The sequence below is a fragment of the Eublepharis macularius genome, chromosome 4 (assembly GCF_028583425.1).
Source record: "Eublepharis macularius isolate TG4126 chromosome 4, MPM_Emac_v1.0, whole genome shotgun sequence".
Lineage (NCBI taxonomy): Eukaryota > Metazoa > Chordata > Lepidosauria > Squamata > Eublepharidae > Eublepharis > Eublepharis macularius.
The window spans coordinates 44,705,151-44,727,565 of NC_072793.1; the positions used below are offsets into that span (position 1 = coordinate 44,705,151).

The following is a 22,415-nucleotide window of genomic DNA, read 5'->3' on the forward strand; positions in this document are numbered from 1 at the left end:
GGCTGGTGAAGGTCAGTGTTGACAGGCTTCGAGCTCCACTGGAGGCCATTGTTAATCTCTCCTTAAGCTCCAGGGTTTTTCCTAGAGCATGAAAGGAAGCAGTGGTGTAGCCTCTCTTGAAGAAACCATCTTTGGACCCTACTGACCGGGTCAATTACTGCCCAGTTTCAAACCTCCCATTTCTGGGTAAGGTGATTGGGTGGACAGTGGTGGATCAAGTACAAGTATTCCTGAAGGATTCCTTTCCTGGATCCATTCCAGTCCAGTTTCCACCCTGGCCATGGGATGGAAACGGCACTGGTCACCCTCACAGATGATCTCCGCAGATATCTGGATTGAGGTGGATTGGTACTGCTGGTATTGCTGGATCTTACAGCAGCGTTCAACATGGCCAATTATAACCTATTGGCTCATCGCCTCGCTGATGTGGGGATATGTGAGACAGCCTTTCAGTGGCTGATCTCTTTTGTCCATGGTCGGGGACAGAGAGTGGCACTTGGGGAGCAGTTGCCGGCACATCACCCCTTGGTCTGTGGTATCCCACAGGGGGCAATATTCTCTCTGATGTTATTCAACATCTATATGTGCCCCCTCACCCAGCTGGTGCAGAGTTTTGGGTTGGGTTGTCATCAGTATGCTGATGACACCCAACTTTATCTGCTGATGGACGGCAGCCAGACTCCACCCTAGATAATCTGTCCAGGACTCTGGAGGCCATGACTGGGTGGTTAAAACAGAGTCGACTGAAGTTAAACCCAGTGAAGATGGAGGTCCTGCGCCTGGATTGCAGATTATCAGGTTTGGGGATCCAGCTCCCAATCCTTAATGGGGCACTTCTGGAGCCGGCACTGACAGTGAGCAGACTGGGTGTAATCCTGAGTGCTCCTTGTCAATGGAGACTCGGGTTACAGCAGTTGCCAGATCTGTGTTCTTTTATCTTCGCCAGGCCAGGCAGCTTGCCCCCTGCCTGTCGACCAGTGACCTAGCGGCAGTGATCCATGCAACGGTCACCTCCAGGCTGAATTACTGTAACTCACTCTACACGCTGGGCTGCCCTTGTGCATGCTCTGGAAGTTACAACTGGTCCAGAATGCAGCAGCATGTGTTTTGACCAGAACTCTGTTCTGGTCACATATACACCTGTTCTGCACCAACTGCACTGACTCCCAGTGCAGTTCCGGGACAGGTTCAAGGTTTTGGTTTTGACCTTCAATGACATTAGTGGACTGAGACGAACATACCTGTGGGACTATCTCTCACCCTATATTCCCAGGAGGTTGCTCCGATCAGCAGGCAAACAGCTACTGGTGATCCCTAGCTCCAAGGAGGTTTGTCTTGCTTCAACCAGGGCCGGGGCTTTTCGGTCCCAGCACCTACCTGGTGGAGCTCTCAGTCTATGGAGGATCAGTCTCAACAAGACTTGCTATCATTTCGCTGGGCATGTAAGATGGAGATGCTCTGCCAAGCTTATCGGGGTTGAGGAGGCAAATCAAACAACAGATCTCAACCCTGTATTTATTAAATCTCAGCCACCCTGCCCCACAGATCCTGAGAATGTGAGACGTAGGATGCAATGTCGGCTGTCTTAGTATGTTTTATTGTTGTATTTATATGATTGCTACCAGTGTTTTATATCTGTGTTATTATATGTATTTATATGCTGTTAATCCACTCTGAGCCTGCTTGCGAGAATGGACTATACATTAAATAAAATAGAAATCTCGGGTTATGCTGCTTGATCATAGTACTATGTGACAGCACACTGAGAACTAACTTGTACATAAGATTTTCTTTGCTCTCTAGACCAGAGTCTCCAAACCCTTTTTCCCCAAAGACAAACCCCCAAATTAACTTTTCAAATCCCAAGTAACCATTATCTATGAAAAGGTTTACAGACCAGAAAAAGTTGACAGCAAGGATCGCAATTCAATTATGGCTAAATTACTGTCAAGAAAATTTGTTTGTAAAGCGTTGCTGCGTGTGTGTGCATATGCTTAGCTTGCTTATCAGCTTACATCATAAGAAAAAAGTGAAGCCTTAATAACTGCAATATTTTGAGGGATATTTGGAATTTTTGCAGTATTTCAAAACCTTTAATCAACAATTTCTTGTGGAACCCTAAGGTTCAGCAGAACCCTGGCTGGAAAACACTGTTCTAGACTACAACTTAGATGTATATGTATTTCCTTTCCTTTGATTAAAACTGAAGATTTTACTACATAAACATTTTTGCCCTGACTTGGGTGGTCCAGGCTAGCCCAGTCTCATCAGAAGCTAAGCAGGGTCTGCCCTGGTTAGCACTTAGATGGGAGACCACCAAGGAAGTCTAGGGTCGCTACATAGAGGCAGCCAATGGCAAACACCTCTGTTCATCTTTTCCCTTGAAAACCCCATGGGGTGGCCTGAAGTTGGTTGCGACCTTGACAGCATTTTCCATCACTATATTGACATTAAACAAAATTGAGAGGTATACAATCATAGTTAAAATGGGCTTTAGAGCAGTGCAAAAAAAAAAGTGTTTTTTAGAGCAGTGTTTATGCCTGGCACTTAAGACCCTTTTAAAAAAAAGGTCTTAAGTGCCAGGCATAAACAAGCACATCAGGATGGGAAAGAACTGTAGAGATTTCTACATATATATCAGCCTGAAACAGATCTTTGTTCCTTCCTATCCAGCATTTCTGCAGATAACATAAATAACTGTTGTAAAAGGAGAACACCATACATTTTGACTAAAACACCCACAGGCTACGCTTCTATACTGGTAAAACAGGCTAAAATCAGAAAAGCTTTAATTTACCTCCAGGAATATAAGGATGAGTACAAAAGCTGAACTTATCTGCGCTGTAACTAGATCTGCTCTTGTTGATAACCAGGGACAACTGGGCTGAGGCCTTTCATCTGTTGAACTCGAAAAAGCAATTCGGAATTAATTCTGGGGATGCCTGCTCCATTCAAGATATTTATTCCAAATAAAGATGCCAGAGCAACATGTTAAATAGAGACTTGCTTAAAATTCGGATGAGAGCATTTGCTACACAAAATACTTGAGAAAATGCTAAGCTGGCAAAGTGGGCAGTGTATATAGCCAATCTTAGTAGTGTTGCACTGCTAGGCATATATCCATTTACAGGACAGGTGCAAAAGCTGCTCTGACCTTATAGCTGAAGAGACAGACTTAGCAGTACAGATCATTCTCCAGGCTGCAGAAGATTATTTGCATGCTTGCCTCAAACTTCATTTCAGAATTCTTGGTACTTTCAGGCAACTGAAGAAAAAAGGTTAATAATTCTCCGTGTTATATAACACTTTATGATTTCAGAACTACTAAAGTTGGACTAATGGAACTGCTTCTCGGACAGGAACGGAGAGTGTGGGATCACACTTAACAGATTCATACTCCTATTTTCACAGATTCTTTCCCACATTGACTTAACTGCTGGGGGAGCCCATCAAGTCTCAGAGAACTCCAGACCATGTTCTAGGCATGCATACCGTTCTTCTGGGCCAAGTTTGTTCTTTTAAGACTCACCAACATACTCAATGCTCTTCTGTGGTTGCATGCTTGATATGAAGTTTGATAAAGGTGACACACAAGCTGTATCTCAGGAAACCTTGTCCACTATTATATATAAACTGACAGGTCCTCTAAGAACCTATGTTTACCCAAACACACTGTGAAAATCATTATTTTAGACTATAGTACCACCACAACTAGAAACATTCCTGTTCACCTAGGGCACTATTCACAAACAGCAGACAAGATTTTCCAATAGGGCGCTGTTTTTTCTTTCCACCCCAAGTGGGCATTTCAAGTCCATGGAGGAAGGTCAGTGTTTCATGCTCTCAAACAACAAAGATATAGATGTTTGGGCTTTAGTGGAACCTGAGCAGTACCTCTCTTTGTCTGTAGTATTTATTTATTTAGAATATTCCTATCATTCCTTTCCAAAAACCTTGCCTAAAACAGATAATAAAAGAACCACTAATTAGTTTAAAACAACAGTAAGAGTCCAACAATAAGATTTTTAGCAGTAAAACTATTATCAGTAAAAAGGTTTCCAACATAACATACTGGAGGGGATTAATATCTAAGAGGTAATATGGTCTCACGAGGGAGAACACGAAGCTGGTCATCATAAAAGTAATCATGTTAGCTTTTTACACATTTTTCTGCTGCTTTAAGTTACACCATCATGCAGTTTCATACAGGCACATTGAAGGAGATGTCATAACAACTTGTACCATATACTGTGCCTGAAATATAGATGATCTACAAATATAGGTACTTTCAGACTAGATCAGGCCTACGGTTCATCTAGCTCAACAGCCATTCTCCAAAACGTGACAGCAATCAACACTACAGAAGAAATATCAAGCTCCTGCATCCAGCAATAAAAGGCTACACTTTAATTACGAAATCATTATTCCAGGTGCATCAACAGTTCCATCTCTCTGAATAGGTAGGGTTCCTACTTTTCTCGCAACCTCTTGACTAAAGCATGCATAAGAGCAAAAAGTCCTCCTGGCACAACATATATGAATGCACTTTCCACTTTTAGCACAGAACATAGAAATCTTTCAGCAATGTTAGCCAACTTCTTCAGCAGTCTTAATTAGACTGACTGCTTGATTATGACAATCCACAGTTACACCATGCACATTCCACTCTCCATTCGTCTAACCATCTTAGGTATAGAAATCATATAGCGGCAATATGGAGTAGCCAGGCTTGTTTGTTTATAGGAGGTTCCACCTAAAGGGCTCTTTTAAAAAGTCCTCCAGGAGTTAGAGGAATTGAGACACCTTATAGTCTTTCTAACCACAGGCTCTTGGAGTTCCACATGGGAAGATCCACCCATGTTCACATAACTGCTTAGGAAACCCAGCCACCTGATCCACTCTCATATTCAGTGCCTGCTAACTACCATACAGCATTCCTTTCCTACATCAATCTACCAGGCCTATTTAGGTAAGATGATGTGAAGGTGAACAAATTTCACAAAACTTTCTATTACTTTAAGGGAGATGTAGGAAGGGCAGATTTCACACACTGTGTCAGACTTACACAATGAGAATGATAACATCAGATCAAGCTGATATCTTTTGGGCAATCAAAAGGAGCTTGTGTGCCATGGAAAAGGGAAAGCAACATTAAGCAATAATAAGTTATAACAAAAAGGGATGGAACATCTCCATTTGAAAGAAGAAATAAAATCTTACAGTCACTATAAATATAAAATCTTACACAGCCACTACATCAAAAAAAGGATATGCTTTACATTCAAGATATAGAATTAATCTTTACAGCTATTGCTTTTTAGATTCCTTCAGCTACCTCTCATTAGGCCTCCTTTTGGAAAGGCTAAGCAATTTGACCAACTTTTTTTCTATGTATAGAAAAAGTGACAACAGAATATATGCAGAGATAATTTTTCAAGAAACCATATGGCAATACAATTATCAAAACACACTTTTACTTAATAACTTGAAATCGTACTTGTTAATAGTTTCAGGTAGGTAGCCTTGTTGGTCTGCAGTAGAACAGCAAGATTTGAGTCCAGTGCCTCCTTAGAGACCAACAAGATTTTCAGAGTATAAACTTTCAAGAGTCAAAGTTTCCTTCTTCAGATATCTGCTGGTTAATATTAATTGCCCATTTAATACACTCAAAGAAGAAAGCAAAATAGCAAGTTACAAGTTAAGGGTCCACAAACAATCACAGGAAGTAGGACAATCTGTACTCCCACTCACACACACCTTCACTCAGATTCTCTAAGTATTCAAAAGACTGGACAATTGATTTATCCCCCTCCCTATTTTCCCCCTTTAACTGACATTCATTAGTTCTCAACGTTTCATTCTTTCTGAAGTATTTTCAGTCTTTAACGCCTCACATTTGGAAGGGGGGCTTAATTTACAAAGTTACACTTCCTGTAAAACTAGGTCAACCCAGAGCATCCCATAAAAAGAAATTCCTACTTTGCCTGTAGATAGACCCCCTTGTCTAACTTTTGTTATCGACTTAAGGGCCAACTATTAAATATAACAGTTCTCTCTGAATAGCAGAAAAAGTAATGCTACAGTCAGTATGAGAAAGAGCACAACACACAAGGAACACCAAATGACAAGACATAAAGTTAAGCAAAACTATATATTTTATTGAGCCAACTTATATCGGTGTTACGTGCAAGCCATTAAGTTCCAGAGAAGTTTCTGTCAGCCTAAGGAAGGCTAGCAAAAGACGTAAAAACAAACTGGGGAAATGAAAACAGCATCACTTTAACAGATACAGAACAAAGTCTACACAAAAAAGACTACCCCGAATCAAACGACAGCTCTCCCAACGACCAGCGCCTACTCACACCTCACTCATTCCCTCCTTGCGCACGCGTATCTCGCGCCTCTACTCGCGAGCCCTCACGCATGCGTTTCCCACAATCCCACGCGTGCGTAATACCGTCCACCTCTCTTCCAAGTCGGAGTGAAACGAGACAGGTGTCTCCTAGGGTAGCAAGAGAACACCTAAGGAACGCTCTCGAGATCACCGTTCCAAGCCTCCATTGGTCCCACTCACCTCATAGTACTTCATCGCTGCACACACCCGTCAGCTGCCGTCGCTACCGCCTGGCACCCTTTCCCCTCACGTGACACCCTAACCTCATTGGAGGGGGCGCGGCACGAGAAACAATACGACCAATCACAGGAATTCGTTGCTAGTTACCCAACCAATCAGAAGAATAGGATGTGCCCACAGGTCTACGTACCCGCCCCAAACGTCCCTATAGAAACCCATAGCGCGTGATAGACTGTAATCCAATCAACAGGCAAAGTGGCGATGAGTTGCAGACTGATATACCAATCACGACGCTCAGGACAAATGTAAGAGAGTTTTTGTTGACAGGCGGGGAGCTTTTATTTCCAAAGAGTGGAACAACAAGAAGAAAAAGCTCTAGGGGTCAGTCCTATGCGCGGTTCCTCAGGAGCAAGCCCTATTGAACTTAATAGAACTAATTTCAGAATAAAACATGCATAAAATCGAGCTGTTCGAAATTCAAACGGCCAGAATGCAACCCGGATTACTAATTTGAGAGTTGTTTCAGGTGGGTAGCCGTGCTGGTCGGTATTAGAAGAGCAAGCTTCGGGTCCAGTAGCACCTTAAATTTCCAGAGTATGAGCTTCCAAGAGTCAGAGCTCGTTTCTTCAGATAGGAGGAGTGGGAAAAGGAAGGGGCCCTTATAATCCATGCAAAGGGTGGAAGGGGTATTTAAATTGGAATGTTAGAAAGCTAGCTATAATACGTTTTGTACTTAGCTTGATATAGCAGGGGTGCAAAGTGCAGAAAATTAGCATCTGTTGTGCCAGAAAAACCCAATCAACCCAAATCCAAATATGCAAATAAATTCAGCAATCTCATGTTGTAATTTCTGCAATTTGTGCCTAGGCTCTATCAAGCTAGGGTTTGGGGGCAGGGGGCACTCAGTGGAATATGATACAATGGATTCTGCCCTTCAAAGCTGCCCTTTCCTCCAGGGGAACTAAATTCTGTACATCATTTAATTCTGGGGAAATGCCAGGTTTCACCTTGAGGTTGGTAACCCCACTCATGACTCAGGGCCCTGCCATTGGAGAAGGGAAACAGGAGGGTCAGTCCATCCATGCTTCCTTCACCATCCTATGGAGCAGCAGAAGACTGAGTTGGAGATTGGAAGGCCTATTTCTACACAGGTTATCTGCCTGTGATTCAGTGCTGTTGGGAAACAGTTTTTTTCCTGATTCCCTAGAACATCTAGATGCATTCATGATCTGGGATTTCCCTACCTGTTCTCCATTCTTTCTCAAACCTGTTTTGCTGCAAATTTGGGAAAGAGCATAAGAAAGCCTGGATGAGTGAGAAAGTGAGATTGTGGTGAGAAAGTTTGGATTTTCATGCCTACATGGCAGCCATTTTCTATCTCCACAGTGGCCATTTCCTCCCCCGCCCCTGCCACTAGGATTTGTTTTGTTTTGCTTTTAATCAGCAATTGAGTATCATTATATTGTTATAACAACTTGTGACAGGTTCTGTGAATTCTCAGCTTTCATTGTTTTAACAAAGCAAGCCTCTATCCCCTTCTATAAGCGGAAGACATGTCTTCACAACATAAAGGTTTAGATCACTTTCCTACTGGAAGTGATATCATGGCAATATAGGAATTGCTGGAAACTCTGTGGTAAAACCATAGAGTTTCCAGCAATTCCTAGAGTGGCATAATGCAACTTCCAGGTTTTCTTTGGAAGTAATGTCACACTGCATGCTCCACCAGTGATTTTTTTTTTAAATTACCCCACTGCTCAAAGGAGCAGCAGTGTAAAGAGAGCGTTGCCAGCAGGAGATCTCCTGTCATAGTGGGAGATCTGGCAAACCTGCATGATATTAATGAGTAGTTTGTCCCCAACATCTGTTTGTTTGGGGGGGGTGTAAACAGCAGAGGCTGCAATCAAAATTAGAAGCCTGTCGCGGCTTCTAAGCTTTTTTCCCTTTGGCATTTTTTCCGGTACAAATCGCCCCTTCTCCTTTTTGCTTCACAAAGGAAAAGATACTACTTCTCTTAGCAGTGAGAAGGGCCTAGAGCAAGATGAGACATCCTGGGACTGAATGATCTGGTAAGGGCTGAAGCATTGACAGATTTTTTAAAGGAAAACACCATACCAAAAGATTCTCTCGTGGAATTCCCAGAATAAATGTTTCCACCCTTCCTGCCATTGTCTGACACAGTATTATATCATATGATGAGCTGCACTCCCCCTTGCGGCTGGAAATTGCTACAGAAACACCTATAAAATAAAAATATGGGCCTTCATGCAAGCAGGAACAGGCTCAGAAATGTGCCAGGCTTTACTAGCGAGTCATGTACGCTGAAACATTGCAATTCTAAGCAGAGTTACCCCAGTCTAAGACCATTGAAATCAATAGGCTCAGACTGGAGTAACTTTGCTTAGGATTGCACTGAAAGTAAAGAATGATCCAGTAGCATTTTGTGTATCACTTATGAGCTAATTTTTAACCTAGATAAACCCAGGGCAAGGAAGTGATTACTTGAAAGAAATGTGTTCCCTCGATTACAAATAGATGCAGGGTTTGTTTCCTTGTATTAATATCTTAACTTGTTATTGCCAGCTAGCGCAATCTTGTTAGGATCTTGGAAGCTAAGCAGGGTCAGCCCTGATTAGTACTTGAATGGGAGGCCACCAAGGAAGTTCAGGTTGTTACGCAGAGGCAGGCAATGGCAAACCACCTCTGTCAGTCACTGTGCACTGTTTAAAAGCCACAGGAAGACATCTTTACAAGTAATGAATAAAACTCATCCCCCAGTTGTAGTTCCTAACAGCACAGGATAGGCTGAAAACCATGTGGATGGATTGCAGGCATGTTAGAGTTCTTCTTAAACAGGCCTCAGATTGGGGGAGTTTCAAGTGGCAACCAGAAATGTGTCAGTGTTTGCAGAATAAAAGGTGTATTTACTATTACCTAGCATATATAGTAACATGGAAGACAATAGCAAGAAAGGTTAATTGAGAAGAAAGCCAAATATTATTCTGATAAAGCAGTCTAAACAAAATTAAACCATAATATAGCAGAATAGAGAGTCAGAGAAGAGATAAGGAAATGTATAGATCAAAGGCCTGTGTAGTCAGTGAAGGAAGAGCCTGTCATTAATGTTAGCTCCTTTGCTTAATCCTCTTTCCTTGGCAAATGTTCTTTGTATGTACTGGGAGGATGGCAAGGCTATTTCAAGCACAACTTCTATTAATAGCAACTTCTTGAAAACTGACAATAAGTGAATGCATAATGGGAAGAAATAACTTAAAATGCCAAAGTACATCTCCAGTTTCAGGAACACTTTCCATTTCAAAGGGCCTTCAAATTAATAACTCAGATCGCTCATAGTATAAAGACGCTGCAGGTAGTCATTTTGGTCTAAATTAAAATCCAAAAAGAGTGTAATATCTTTTACACTGAGGGCTTTTTTGCTGGTTCTGGCCTCATGTAACTTGAATGTATTCTCCAAGTTCTGCACACACACAGTCAAAGTACCCCATCTCCAAACTGCTCCCCAGACTTTTTTTGCATTCTACACGGAAAAAGACTGCATCTGCCACAGAATTGATCCGGCTTTTCTGCAGCTTTTCTGCCTGCGCGCATACCTTTTTTCCTCAACTTTAAGACAGCTTTTTTTCAGTGCAGAATATTTTCTTTGATGTAAGCCCTGGCCCTGCCTTTCAGCTCTCCTGCATCCTGATTCATTGAACAATAATGTGAACACCCTTTCCTCTCCTTTCTTCCCCCACCACTCTCAGCCACCATCCTTTTTTAAAAAAGGTCTTTGTAGTTTGCTTTGTGTTCTGTGTAAGCCCTGGCATTTAACCTCAGCAGTTTACCTTGGCACTAAATCATCTTCTTAGGTGAAAAAGCACTGCTTGGAAAGACCTTTGTTTTTTCTTTTTAAAAAAATTAAACATCAATGCTGCAGCATCGTTGTTTCAACAACAAAAAATTTTTTTTAAGCATTTGCAATGTTGAGGGGGGAACGCTGCAATGGCTAACATAAAAACTCTGCAGAAAGCCCTGAAATTTCACTTAATATTTCAAAACAGTTTCCCTCCAGAACACCTCAGCCCCTTATAACATCTAAACATTACAACATTGCTACACATGATCAAAAACATTTTAAAAACCCACTGACAAAACTGTTGATGGGTCGTCTTCCACTAGAAAGCCCACAGCAGAATTGGGGCATTTTTTTAGTGCAGAAATAAGAAACAGACACCACTTCAGTACAACTCCCTCAATGTGCAGAATTAAAGAACGGAAGCAATATGGCACCATAAATAAAGCAGATCCGATCCTCATGAGCCAAATATGTAGAAAGCCCCAATGTAACGTTCACCATGCAGAAGAGGCCTGTGTTAGGTAGTAACCCTAAACAGCCAGTAGAGGGCAAAGAAGCATGAATACAACTGGAGGCATTTAGAACTTTTTGTTGTTACTGTCCCCAAGCATCCAGCTAAATAGGCAAGCTGGTTTTAAATAGAAAAGCAGCTTGCCTTTTTGGTGAGTAGTTGCAGTAAAAACTTCAAAGCAACTCTGGACGTGTGTATGTTTGTCCTCTGACTGCACTATGATAGTAGGATTGTAGCCTTAATCTCTGTCACAGAAGGAGCAAAGTTCTGTAGCTTTTTAAAAATTAAATGGTCTATTGTTAGTGCTTTTATTTTATGTAACAGTGGTTGCATCCACACAGTGGTGATTTTTCTTATTCCTTCCGTTACCCTTGTGAATGCTGATGCATTTGCAATGGCAACAGAACACCTTTGTTTTTCCCCGCAGTGCCCTTGCCTCCACCCCCAAACCAGGGCTGCCATCCACCCCACATCACTGGAGGGCCTTCTCTGGATTTATGAATCAATAATCAGCATATCGCTACAGCAATATGTCAATAACCAATTCTAAACTGTAGAGAGATAGAAATGACTATGGGGGGGGGAGATGTTGGGGCAAGGTAAATGGTGCTGGTGTAGGAAGGACCTTCAAAAATGTGCATTTTCCTGTCCACACAGCATACAAAGATGCTTTGACTGCAGTCCTTTTCAAAAAATCATACCAAAACAGATTTGGGAAAGTAGATGATCAGGGGGAAATGGCAAATGGATGCTCTTTAAAAAAATCAGTTGGTGTTTAGACCAAATAAAAACATCTGTGCAGAAGCAACTCTTATAACTTCATCAAATGCATGAAGTAGACTAACAGTGCAATCCTAATAAGAGTTACTCCAGTCTAAGCCCACTGAAGTTAATGGGATTGCACTGAAAGGCTATGATAGTCTTATTCTATTAAAATAAGCACAAATGTTTGCTATTGACTTCAGTAGACGCAGGATTACCCCTGAATGTGTTGCGCTGGTGATAAGTTGTTGTAATAAATTAAATCTGTTAGTTTTTATGGTGCCACAATAATCTTCATCATATTGATATGGCTCCCTGTGTACATCTATACTTCAGTTTTCTTCAAACACTTTGCCAAACAGCCTTTGCAAATACAAGCCTTAGTGTAATGTTTTGCCTTGTAAATATTTGTGTGTGTTTTATTCCAGCTAATTAATATGGAGATTTGAATTTTTTTGCAGTGGTTAAAAATGCAAACCTCTAAAGCAAGGAGGATTGGGCTGGGTGGGGGAGTGAGATGTGTAATGAATGATTAGATATTAGCTGTAACCTAGTGGGCAGAGTGAACTGCAGTTTAGTCAGAGCTGTTCTGAGGGGGGAAATGTCCAGTGCATTGTTCAAATGCTGATTGAAGCTGTTGTGGGAAAAAGGAGTGAAGTGCTGTAATCTAAGGGAAATTTGAGTGTTCTTTTCTTTGTAGATATTATTTGCCTATGTAACGAAATGGTTACCGGGGGGTGAAATGAGTGCCAGTTGCTGTTAATCTGCCTTTAAAGAAAGGGGAGGAAATGTTCCCCCTGAGGGTTGATGGGCTGTGGGGCCAGGGAGAGGCCTGCAGGAGTCTTGGTGTGGGGCGCCCTTATTCCTGGACTACAACTCCCAGCTGCCCCGGGCCAAGAAAGTGCGGGAAAAATAAGGGGTGGAGCCAGAATAGATAGGCTCAGCCGATCCTGAGGGAAGAAAGGCAGTTAGGCTTCTTCTTGGTTGAAGAAGGAGAGGCTCTTGCTGCTGGGTGAAACCCAGGTGCCTAGGCCCTAAATGTGGAGAGCCTGGGAGGCAGCAGAAAGGAAATAAAAGGTGAACTTTCCCTCAGACCACCAGCCCCTTAAGGTAGAGTAGGGAACAGTGTGGTAGGGAAAGCAGACAGCGGTTCTCTTTAGTTTGATTTTCTGCCTTGAGTCCTGAACAGTGGGGTCTACCCCTATGTGTTGTGCCTTTACCTGCTTTGTATATAGTGCTCTGTATATAGTTAATAAATTATCCTTTTTTGAATATAAAGAACCTTGTGGTGCTCTGACTACATAAGCTCCCCCACTTGGCACGCTACAGGAAGGGAGGGAGCCCAAGAGAACCTGATCAGGCCAGACCTTGGTGGGTTGTCAATTCTCCAGGGTCCACCCAAAGATTGGGGAATTCACTTCCCAGTAGGGAAATTCAGCCAGAGGGGTCTCACTGCTTCTCAGTCAGGTGGTGTACAAATCAGTGAGTGGTGGCAGCGATGAAGAGGGTGAGCCATGGCCACCAGGGACGGTGGGAGGCGGATAGCGGGGCTAGCAGGCTATTGACGGTGGCTCAGTTGCCTGGACTGAGAGCCAGCGCCCATTCCGCCACAGCCTAAATGGCAACGGGTAAAATAAGTCTTTGTGATTGAGTTTAAAAACATTTGAAGATCTATACCTATCTTGAAATCATTATGGACTACTTTGAATCCAATACACTAACAAATTACTCTGAAACCATTACACCTGTGCACTTATAAATGAACTCTGTTTTTGTTTAAATAAAATAACTATTTCATTTAGTATAAAGGATTCCCTTTTATATCGCAGCCAGCCCCACATGCTGACTGTTCTGTCATTCTACCTATGTAACAAAGCCTTCCTGTGCTACTACAAGTCAGACTGGGAAATCTAAGCTGAGAGCCTTTGGAAGCAGTAAAAATCTCCTGGGAATACTGAAGCAGGCAACATTACACAGGCCTTTTCAGAGCCTTATTGTGGGGTGCCATTATAGGTGCTACATACCACAAGTCTCATAAAGGGGCAAGATGCTACTCTTGGTAAATCAGTTGATTTTTAAAATATGTCTGCATGTTTTTTCTTCCCCTCTCACCTTTAGGTGCTCCGGAATGATGTAGAAACATCACCCACCTGGTTAGAATTGAGGTTATTTCCTTTGTTTTAGGAGTTTTTCCCTATTGCCGATTTTAAGACTCCTGACTGTACAACATTCCAGTGGTGCCTGTTTTGCCTGAACATGCTGACCATTTGGAAAGCACAGCGGAAGTTATATAATCTTTTATTCTATTAATCCTTGAATGATTTGTGACTACTCAGCAGTTAGCTATGCATGGGTATTACCCATGGAATCTAGAACACTTGGAGAAATTAAAGTGAATATCTTTAAAACTGTATCCATTGCATTGTTTAGAATTTCCCTTTGTTCTTTGTATGGCTAAAATGCTGCTTTCCATCATCTGGAATAATTTTTTAAAAGGCTATTTTCAGTTTGTGTATCATAGGCCCATCCTCTCGCTGAGACCCCAGAGAACTGCAGCCAGTCTGTGTAGACGATACCAACATTGATTGAATATAAGACAGCTTTATGTGTTCAATTAATGGCCCCTGTCAACAGTTTTACTACCCAGTCTAGGATTCTACTCAAAAATATTACTGTGTAAGATGAATATAGTTCTTGCATTGGGTCTTGAAATTTATTAATAATCCAAGCCACTTCCATACCTTCAAAATGATAAGTATAAATTATAAAAGTATATAATGATAAAAGTATATCAGTGATTCATTACCCTAGTCTCTTTATGACATACCCACATCAAAATCTGTTAGCACATCATACTTTAAGGGGATTTAAGGTGGCTTTATGTAGAGTTTAAATGCGCAATTTCCACTTGTTCCCCTTTTCTGCTGTAGACCCTCCTCATGACATTCTTCTGGGTCTCCTGTCCCCCAAGACCAATGATTTGCAGACATCAGTGGGCTGAAGTAAGGGATGGGAGCTCAATTCCACTGATAGACATTTTAGTCTGGTTCAAACCCATATTATCTATCTGTTGCATTTTTATCCCACTCTTCCTTCAAGGAGTGCAGTATGCATGATTCTCCTTTTCTTCATTTTCTTGTCACAACAATCCTGTAAGGAAGGCTAGACTGAGAGAGAGTATGACTGGCCCAAAGTCTTCCCATGAGGTTTATGGCTAGTAGGGATCTGAAGCTGGATCTCTCCAGTCCTAGTCTGGCCAACTAACAATTATACCGCACTGGCATTACCCATCAATCACTTCTGTATTACACTTCTGTATTCAACTTGATGGTAACATGCAGCTAGCATTCTTAAAAGACTGGGAAGATCTTTGTCACAAAAAGTGTTTGGGCTTGAGATCAAAGTAGTAAGTATTTCTTTCTAACCATCAACTTATCCCCCCTTTCCCCCAAATAACTTAAGGAGGAAAACATAGTAACAATTTTTCCTTTTTATTTTGGGTTCATACATCCCCAGTCCATTACTGGTGTCCTCAATTCTGCAAGGTCACAGAATTAAATAATCATTGTGACTACTGAAGAAATGCTCCATCTGCTGTTCACCAGAAGCACTGTCTGTCCAGGGTTAGTTAGTTGAATTTTGTGCATAGTTTAGAAGAAATGATTAGATTAATTTACCTTATGAATAGATCCCTATGACATTTGTGGCAGGGATTAGTGTCGGTTGAAAGTGTGCACTACACTGCAAATTAAACATGTAACCAGTTTTTGTTTTTAAATTAATCTACTAACCTAGTGAGCTGGAAAATGCTTATGTTTTCCCTGTGTCATTCCCAGCACCACACCCAGCTGACTCAATGCAGCTAATAGGTTTTCAGCATTGCAGTGTTCCACTTGTAATAATCCTTCCCAGGTATCCTACAGTCATTAGTGAATATGTGAAGCTGAGTTATGTTGATGGTGCACAAAAAGGCATAAGGACTCATCCAAGGTCATGCAGGTTAGATCCATGCACAGGTCTTAGCCCAAAGCTAGCAGCCCAGTTTCGAGAACAGGAGTAGGCAACCCCCAGTGTGCATGAAAAACAGCAGCATACCAAATCAGTGTGCTTGACATGAAAGGGGGTTCTCCACCCAGGCAACAGAGGCAAATGCCTGAGAATTTGGCACTGCCACAGGGGCTGGCTTGCTCCTAGCATGTCTGGCCAAGTACAACCTTTTCCACCCACCCCTTTTGTTTGCTGGCACTCCAACATCTTCATAGTTGTATTTTTTCTGTACTCCATCCAAAAGTATTGCCTGCCTCTGAATTAGAATTAAAAATCCAGCCCGGACAGAATATTACGATTCAAATCTGAATCCTGCAGATTCCTAAAAGAAAAGAGAGAAAGCAGATTCAATGTGTGGAATTTTAAATCTCCAAACTCAAAAGCAAAACTATGTTTGAAACACAAGAAATGAATAATAGAAAAGGGCAAGAGTCCAGTAACATTTGTGTTAGTCTTATAGGTGCTACTGGACTCTCACTCTTTTCTACTACTACAGACAGACAAACACGACTAACCATCTTGAAGAAATGAATAGTTAACCATGTCCCACTTCTCTGAATGGTGAAAAGTTGCTGGAGCTAGCACTTACCCAGGTTGTTTTCTATAAGAGGAGAGAGTGCTGGAGATTTCAGGGGTTTGTAGTATTTGCTTTATTTACAAATATGCAGGTAAAACAGTGGGATTTGAGTCCAGTGGCACCTAGAGACCAACAAGATTTTCATGCTGTAAGGTTTTGAGAGTCAGAGCTCCCTTCTTCAGACTATGCATGTTGAGGCACAAAGCACTCCTACAGGGCAGCAGATGTACCACCGCACATCAGAGCCCCAGAAAGAGAAAGATTCAAATTCAGTATAAGCTTTATTCAGATAAGAGAGAGATCCTGTACATGCACACACAGACCCCAAATTCTTCACCCAATTCCAGCAGTCCATCCACTTTCTCTCTGCCTCTCCTACCTAGTTGGTCTTTAAGGTGCTACTGGACCCAAAACTTGCTCACATCATACAGATGCACATCTGACCATTTCCTGTAGCCAAGGTGGTGTCATCTCCTTCATGCCATGACGGGCTGCTTGAACAGCCAGTTTCCTAACAAGGCCAATAGGAAGACCTCCAGTCATTAACAGTGTGATCTTACACAGAGTTACTCCAGTCTAAGCCCTTTGGTTTCAATTAGCTTAGACTAGAGTAATTCTGCACAGGATTGCTCTGTAAAATAACTTAGTATTCCCTTTGTCATGTAGGATGGACTGAGTCTTTTATACTACCTCTCCCAAAAGATTTCTCTCCCCGCTAGTGATATCAGGCTCTCACTTTCTTGGCAGGCAGATGGGGTGGGGGGACAGATGAACAGATTAGCAAGGAACCAAAAACATACAAGATAATTCTCCCTTTGACATAGCATGTTTCTTACTTGCAATTGTAATTCAGCCCTTCGTTAGCAACATGAAAAGATATTTGGCTTCTTGACTCAGAGCCAATACCCTACCTTCAGGCAGACACATTGCTTCAGCATTCCAGCCTTATTTGACATGCTTGAACAGTCTCCACGCTGAGCAAAGCCCAAAGAGTTATTTTTTTGTGTAACATGTTCATGAGATAAAGAATAAAAATTCTTCTTGGAACACAGAACAGCTGCAATCCAAAGAGATGTATGCTGGTTAACACTTGTACAAGCAAATGTGAGGCTAAATCCTTTGTGCTCAGCATGAACCTTCAAGAAATCCAGCAACAAATTTTTTTCCATCTCAACATGCAGACCCTCAAAACAAACAAAAAGCTTAACAGGTCTTTTCCGCATGGGGCTTTTTCTTCAGTTCTGGTGGCATACTGCATTGATTTCTCTCCAGACTTCTGCAGTATCCACTTCAGTATACCTCAATTCAGTATCCAAACTGCTTCCCAGACGTTTTTGCTTTCCGCATGGAGAAAGGGTGCAATTGCCACAGAACCGATCTTTCCTCGGCTTTTCTGCAGATTTCCCCCCTGTGCACATACCCTGATTTTTTTTCCAGCAAAGTCAAACAGGATTTTTTGAAGTGTAGAATGCTTTCTTTGGTATGAGGTCTGGCCCTGCCTTTCACCCTCCCCTTTATTCCCCTGAATCCTGATCAAGTTTTTTTCCCTTTTTTAAATTAAATAGCGACTTTGCAATGTTGGTGCCATTAAAAAAGACAAAAAAAAGCCTTTGTAAGTTTCCTCAGCAATCAACTGAGGAAACTGACCAGTCCTCAGCCCATTTCTGAGGGCAATCCACTGAGGAAACTGACATTTTTCTAGTGCAGCAATAAAAACAGGGTTCACCTCCCTCCAAGTGTAGAGTTAAAGAATCAAAGCAGGATGGGGCCAGAACCGATGAATAAAGCGGATCCGATCTACATGGGTTGAATACACAGAAAGCCCAATATAAATTTCACAATGCAGAAGAGGCCACACTTACAACACTTAGCAAAACTACTCATTTCTAGTTTGCTCAGAAATCTTCTATCCACTTTGTTGTAAGGAAATCATCAAGGCATTTCATTCCAAATGCATTCCCCACCCCACCCCAAAGCATGGCTTGTCTTTTCCTGTGGTGATCCCTACTGCTTGCAGATGTTGATCCAAGTGTATCCAGAAGTAGCAAGCAGAATTTCCAAGCAAATTGTCTCTATGTGGCAGGCTGTGGAAAGAGTCCCTTTCTTGCTGTTCCTAAACTGGTTCTCAATCCAATCTAATTTCACCTCTCCTTTTTTTCCAAAGTTCCCAAAGTCTTCTTTATCTGGAAGGGGGGGCACATTCTGCAGGACTATCAAGTGATGTCATAAATCTTCTATGGCTCTTCATTAATTCCAATCACCGAATTGCTGAAACAGAACATAATCAATTTTAGGACTGACATTAGACAACATGAAGTACAGGTAGTATATAGGAGTACAAATTTAAAGCAACAGATAATATGGTGACGTTTATGATCCCTAACTCATTAGTGAAGCCCATGTGCAGGCTGGCACCTGCAAGAGACCCTGTTCAGATGAGCAAAGCTGCTGTGGAGGGACATAGGGAGGGAGGCGGTCCCATAGGTATGCCGGACCAAGGCCATGAAGAGTTTTGTATGTAATAATCAATACCTTGAATTGAGCACGGTAAATGATAGGTAGCCAATGGAGTGACTGTATGATGGGAGTGATGCTCCTGCTCGCTTGTCTTCTGGTCCACAACTTCCCACTTTTTCCTCTGTCCATTCTCTTCCTGGCTGCTCATGGAGTGAAGAATTTTATAAGAAGCTTTCTTCCCATAGGTGCAGGCTGCTGGTCAAGGCACTCCCCTTTTCTGTCTATGAAGCTTTCTATAGCTTTCTATAGCTTTAGGACATTAGGCCTGCCAACCTCCAGGTGGTGCCTAGAGATCTCCTGGAATTACAATTGATCTCCAGGCCACAGTGATCATTTCCATAGGAGAAAATGGCTGTTTGGGAAGGTGGATACTATGGCATTGTACACCATCAAGGTCCCTCACTTCCCCCAAACTATTCCCTCCCCAGGATCCACCCCTCAGATCTCTGGGAAATTCCCAACCAGGAGCTGGCAACCCTATTGCACATTTGTCTTTACTTCCTTCCTCCCCAGCCCATCAACTGCTCATTCAGCTCCTGGATCTCATCGGCTGCCTTCAACTGGTCACTCTGCACTTGGAATCCTGATTCAGCCTTGACTAGTTTACTCCTTTCCTGGCTGAAGAAGCATCGCTCTCATCTCTTCCTGCAGAGCCCCCATGCATTGCTACAGAGCCTCCATTTGCTGTGAAGCCTACTGGTTTTTTTGCTGCAAAACTCATTTGCTACACAGACTTTGCTGGGAGACTGTCTTTAAGTCCATCCCTGGGAATGGACATGTAGAGTCAGTGTAAGGCACAAACAGCTTCTCCCCCCCCCCAGCCATTTCTGTTGGCAAAAAAAAGGACAGGAGGGAAGCATAAAGCTCTGCCTTCCCCCTCAGTGACTCCCAATATGCGTCAAATATAATTTTTTGGGTCCTCAGCTGGATTTCCTGCTGTGGGAACCTGACCCCTAGTTGTGGTGGTGCTACAAACACTCCATTTGGACTCAGTTCTGTCCACAGAAACACATTCCCATGCTGACCCCAGTGAAAAGCACGCATCACTTTTCTGAGCAATGAGAAGTTCCAGAGGCTAGTTTGTTCCCTTTGGGGGAGAAGAGATTGGAAACTGACAGCATTGAGTGAAGGTCATCTTCCCCCTGAGCCCTGATAGGCTGTTTGGACTGTCAATTTCCTAACAGTGAATGCAAGCTGGGGAGATAAGACATTACCATTCTCTTTGGCGTATAGAATAAACTGATTGCCAGTAATCAGCCTGCTACTATACACAAATAACATTAATTGCAAAATATCTGCGAGAGCTTTTGAAGGTGGCTTAGTTATCTATGTGGATGATGACAATTTATGCCAACTTAGATTCATAGGGAAGCTCATAAAAATAAATTAATTATTTCAGAGATTATATTAAAAGAGTTCTACCCATTGGGCAAATGTTTTATGGAACTATAAGTATTTCTTTAGCATGCACTCTTCAGTCTTGTGTAATCTCTTGTTATACAATTTCCTAATACAAGTTTTTTCAGAAGCAGAGTAGAAGAAATTACTTTCTGCCTTGATCTTTGATTAGAGTTGGGTTCAGACTTAATTACTGGAACAGCATTCTTTGCCTGCTGTTTGAGCTAATGTTCTGTTTAGCCTGATGTTGCATAAATAAAACAAATCACACTGAGAATAAATATGGGCTTCAGTTTTCTAAATGATAATGACTGCGGTGATTAGGATGGTGAACACAGTTTTTTTTAATGTTAATGGAAAATTCAAATTGTGAACTATAAGGCAACCCACTACATGGTAAGAAGAGCAACATTGTCATAAATGGAACATTGGTGTAGAGAAGAGCTGGTCATCAGAAATGAAAAATGTTAGAAAACTGTCCAGTCTAAAGCTGTCCTCTTATATAGATGGCTGAGTTTCCCACAACCAAAACCTCTTGGAAGAAAATTATACATGTAATGATCATCTATCCAGTGGCTTCAACATGTTGATGGAACTATACAAAATGAACATTGTAAGTTGGTCTGGAACTTACTAGGTGCAGCAAAAACTCTGATTGAAGCAAACAGAATCAACACTGCCCTGAGCCCGTCTGATGGGGAGCGCGGTCTAGAAATGTAATGTAATAAATAAATAAATAATAATAACATAAGGCTTGATGAAATGGTAATATCAACTATGTGCATTTAACAGGGAGAAAAATTAACAAAAAGTTAAAAAATGAAAAAGTGACTCTTTGTGGACTTTATGGACATGGGATAATTTAGAGATCAATATGTTTTCTCATTGTTTTCAAATGAAGTAATGCCATTTTTCTGCATTATGTCTGTATTCAATATCATGTCTAACATATGCATATGTATCATTGAGTCACAACCAACATATGGCAAGGGCTTTCAAGGCAAATAAGAAGCAGAGGTGGTTTGCATTTGCCTTCCTCTGCAGAGTCTTCCTTGGTAGTCCCCCATTCAAGTACCCATGATCTGACGAGATCTATTTATGCCATGCCACTTTCTCTCCTATTATTTGTATTTATTTATTTTTATTTAATAACAACATTTGATTTATATACCACCAGGACAACTTAACACTCACTCAGATCAGTTTACAAAGGCTGATTCCGCACACGTTGGATAATGCACTTTCAATGCACTTTATTAATCGTTTGAGGTAGATTTTTTTGTTCCGCATACAAAAAAAATCCATTCCAAATGATCTATAAAGAACATTGGAAGTGCATTATCCAACGTGTGCGGAATCACTCAGTGTGTGTTATTATTATCCTCACGACAATCACCCTTAAGGTAGGTGGGGCTGAGAAAGCTCTGAGAGAGTTGTGACTGATCCAAAGTCAAACAGCTGGCTTCAAGCTGAGGAGTGGGGAATCAAACATGGTTCTCCAGATTACAGTTCTGCCACTCGTAATCACTACACCAAACTGGCTTTATCCCATTAATACCCCACCTTTCTCTCCAATAGAGACCCAAAGTAGTTTATACCATTCTCCTCTGTTTGATCCTCACAACAATCCAGTATGGTAGGTTAGGCCGATAGTGTGTGACTGGTGCAAGGTCACCCAGCAAGCTTCCATGGCAGAGTGGGGATTCACATCTGGGTCTTCTAGATCCTAGTCCAACACTCTAAACACTACACTACACTGTGTCTCAATTGCTTTTCCTTTTCACATCTAATATGTAACAGCATGTTAAATACGCTTTGCTTATTCAGGTTTCTAGAATCCTAGTCCATTACTTAGACGGTTCATTGTAGTGGTTATATTGACTTACACTGTAATCCACTGTCAGTCTCAGTAAGAAAGGTGACTATAAACAGTAATTAAAACAAATAATATAAGAGGAAGGGGTTGCAGAACTATATAAAACATTCCATTTATTACAAGTATATTTCTTTCTTACACTGTTATTGTATAAGTCTTTAAATTATTAATTTAAAATGTACAGTGTTTCAGTTTTCAAACAATTTGAATCAAGGTAGTGGCCTCTACTTCTCTTTTTGGGAACAGCCCCCCCCCCCAGCCCAACACCAGCAACCTGTGAGAAGTGAAAACAGCTGC

General features: G+C 41.7%; 3 protein-coding genes across 3 annotated transcripts in view; 2 read left to right on the forward strand and 1 right to left on the reverse strand.

The window, feature by feature from the left end:
* Positions 1–6,661, reverse strand: part of LOC129328984 (very-long-chain enoyl-CoA reductase) — a 48,736-nt gene extending 42,075 nt beyond the window's left edge. The window contains exon 1 of the mRNA XM_054978345.1: positions 6,575–6,661. Coding sequence (XP_054834320.1) covers positions 6,575–6,589 — 15 coding nt within the window. The 5' untranslated portion in view covers positions 6,590–6,661. The remainder of the gene's footprint in view (positions 1–6,574) is intronic.
* Positions 1–22,415, forward strand: part of LOC129328985 (dnaJ homolog subfamily B member 1-like) — a 68,845-nt gene that overhangs the window by 14,499 nt on the left and 31,931 nt on the right. The window lies entirely within an intron of this gene.
* The window catches only part of LOC129328986 (PDZ domain-containing protein GIPC1-like), a 111,647-nt gene that overhangs the window by 14,483 nt on the left and 74,749 nt on the right, over positions 1–22,415 (forward strand). The window lies entirely within an intron of this gene.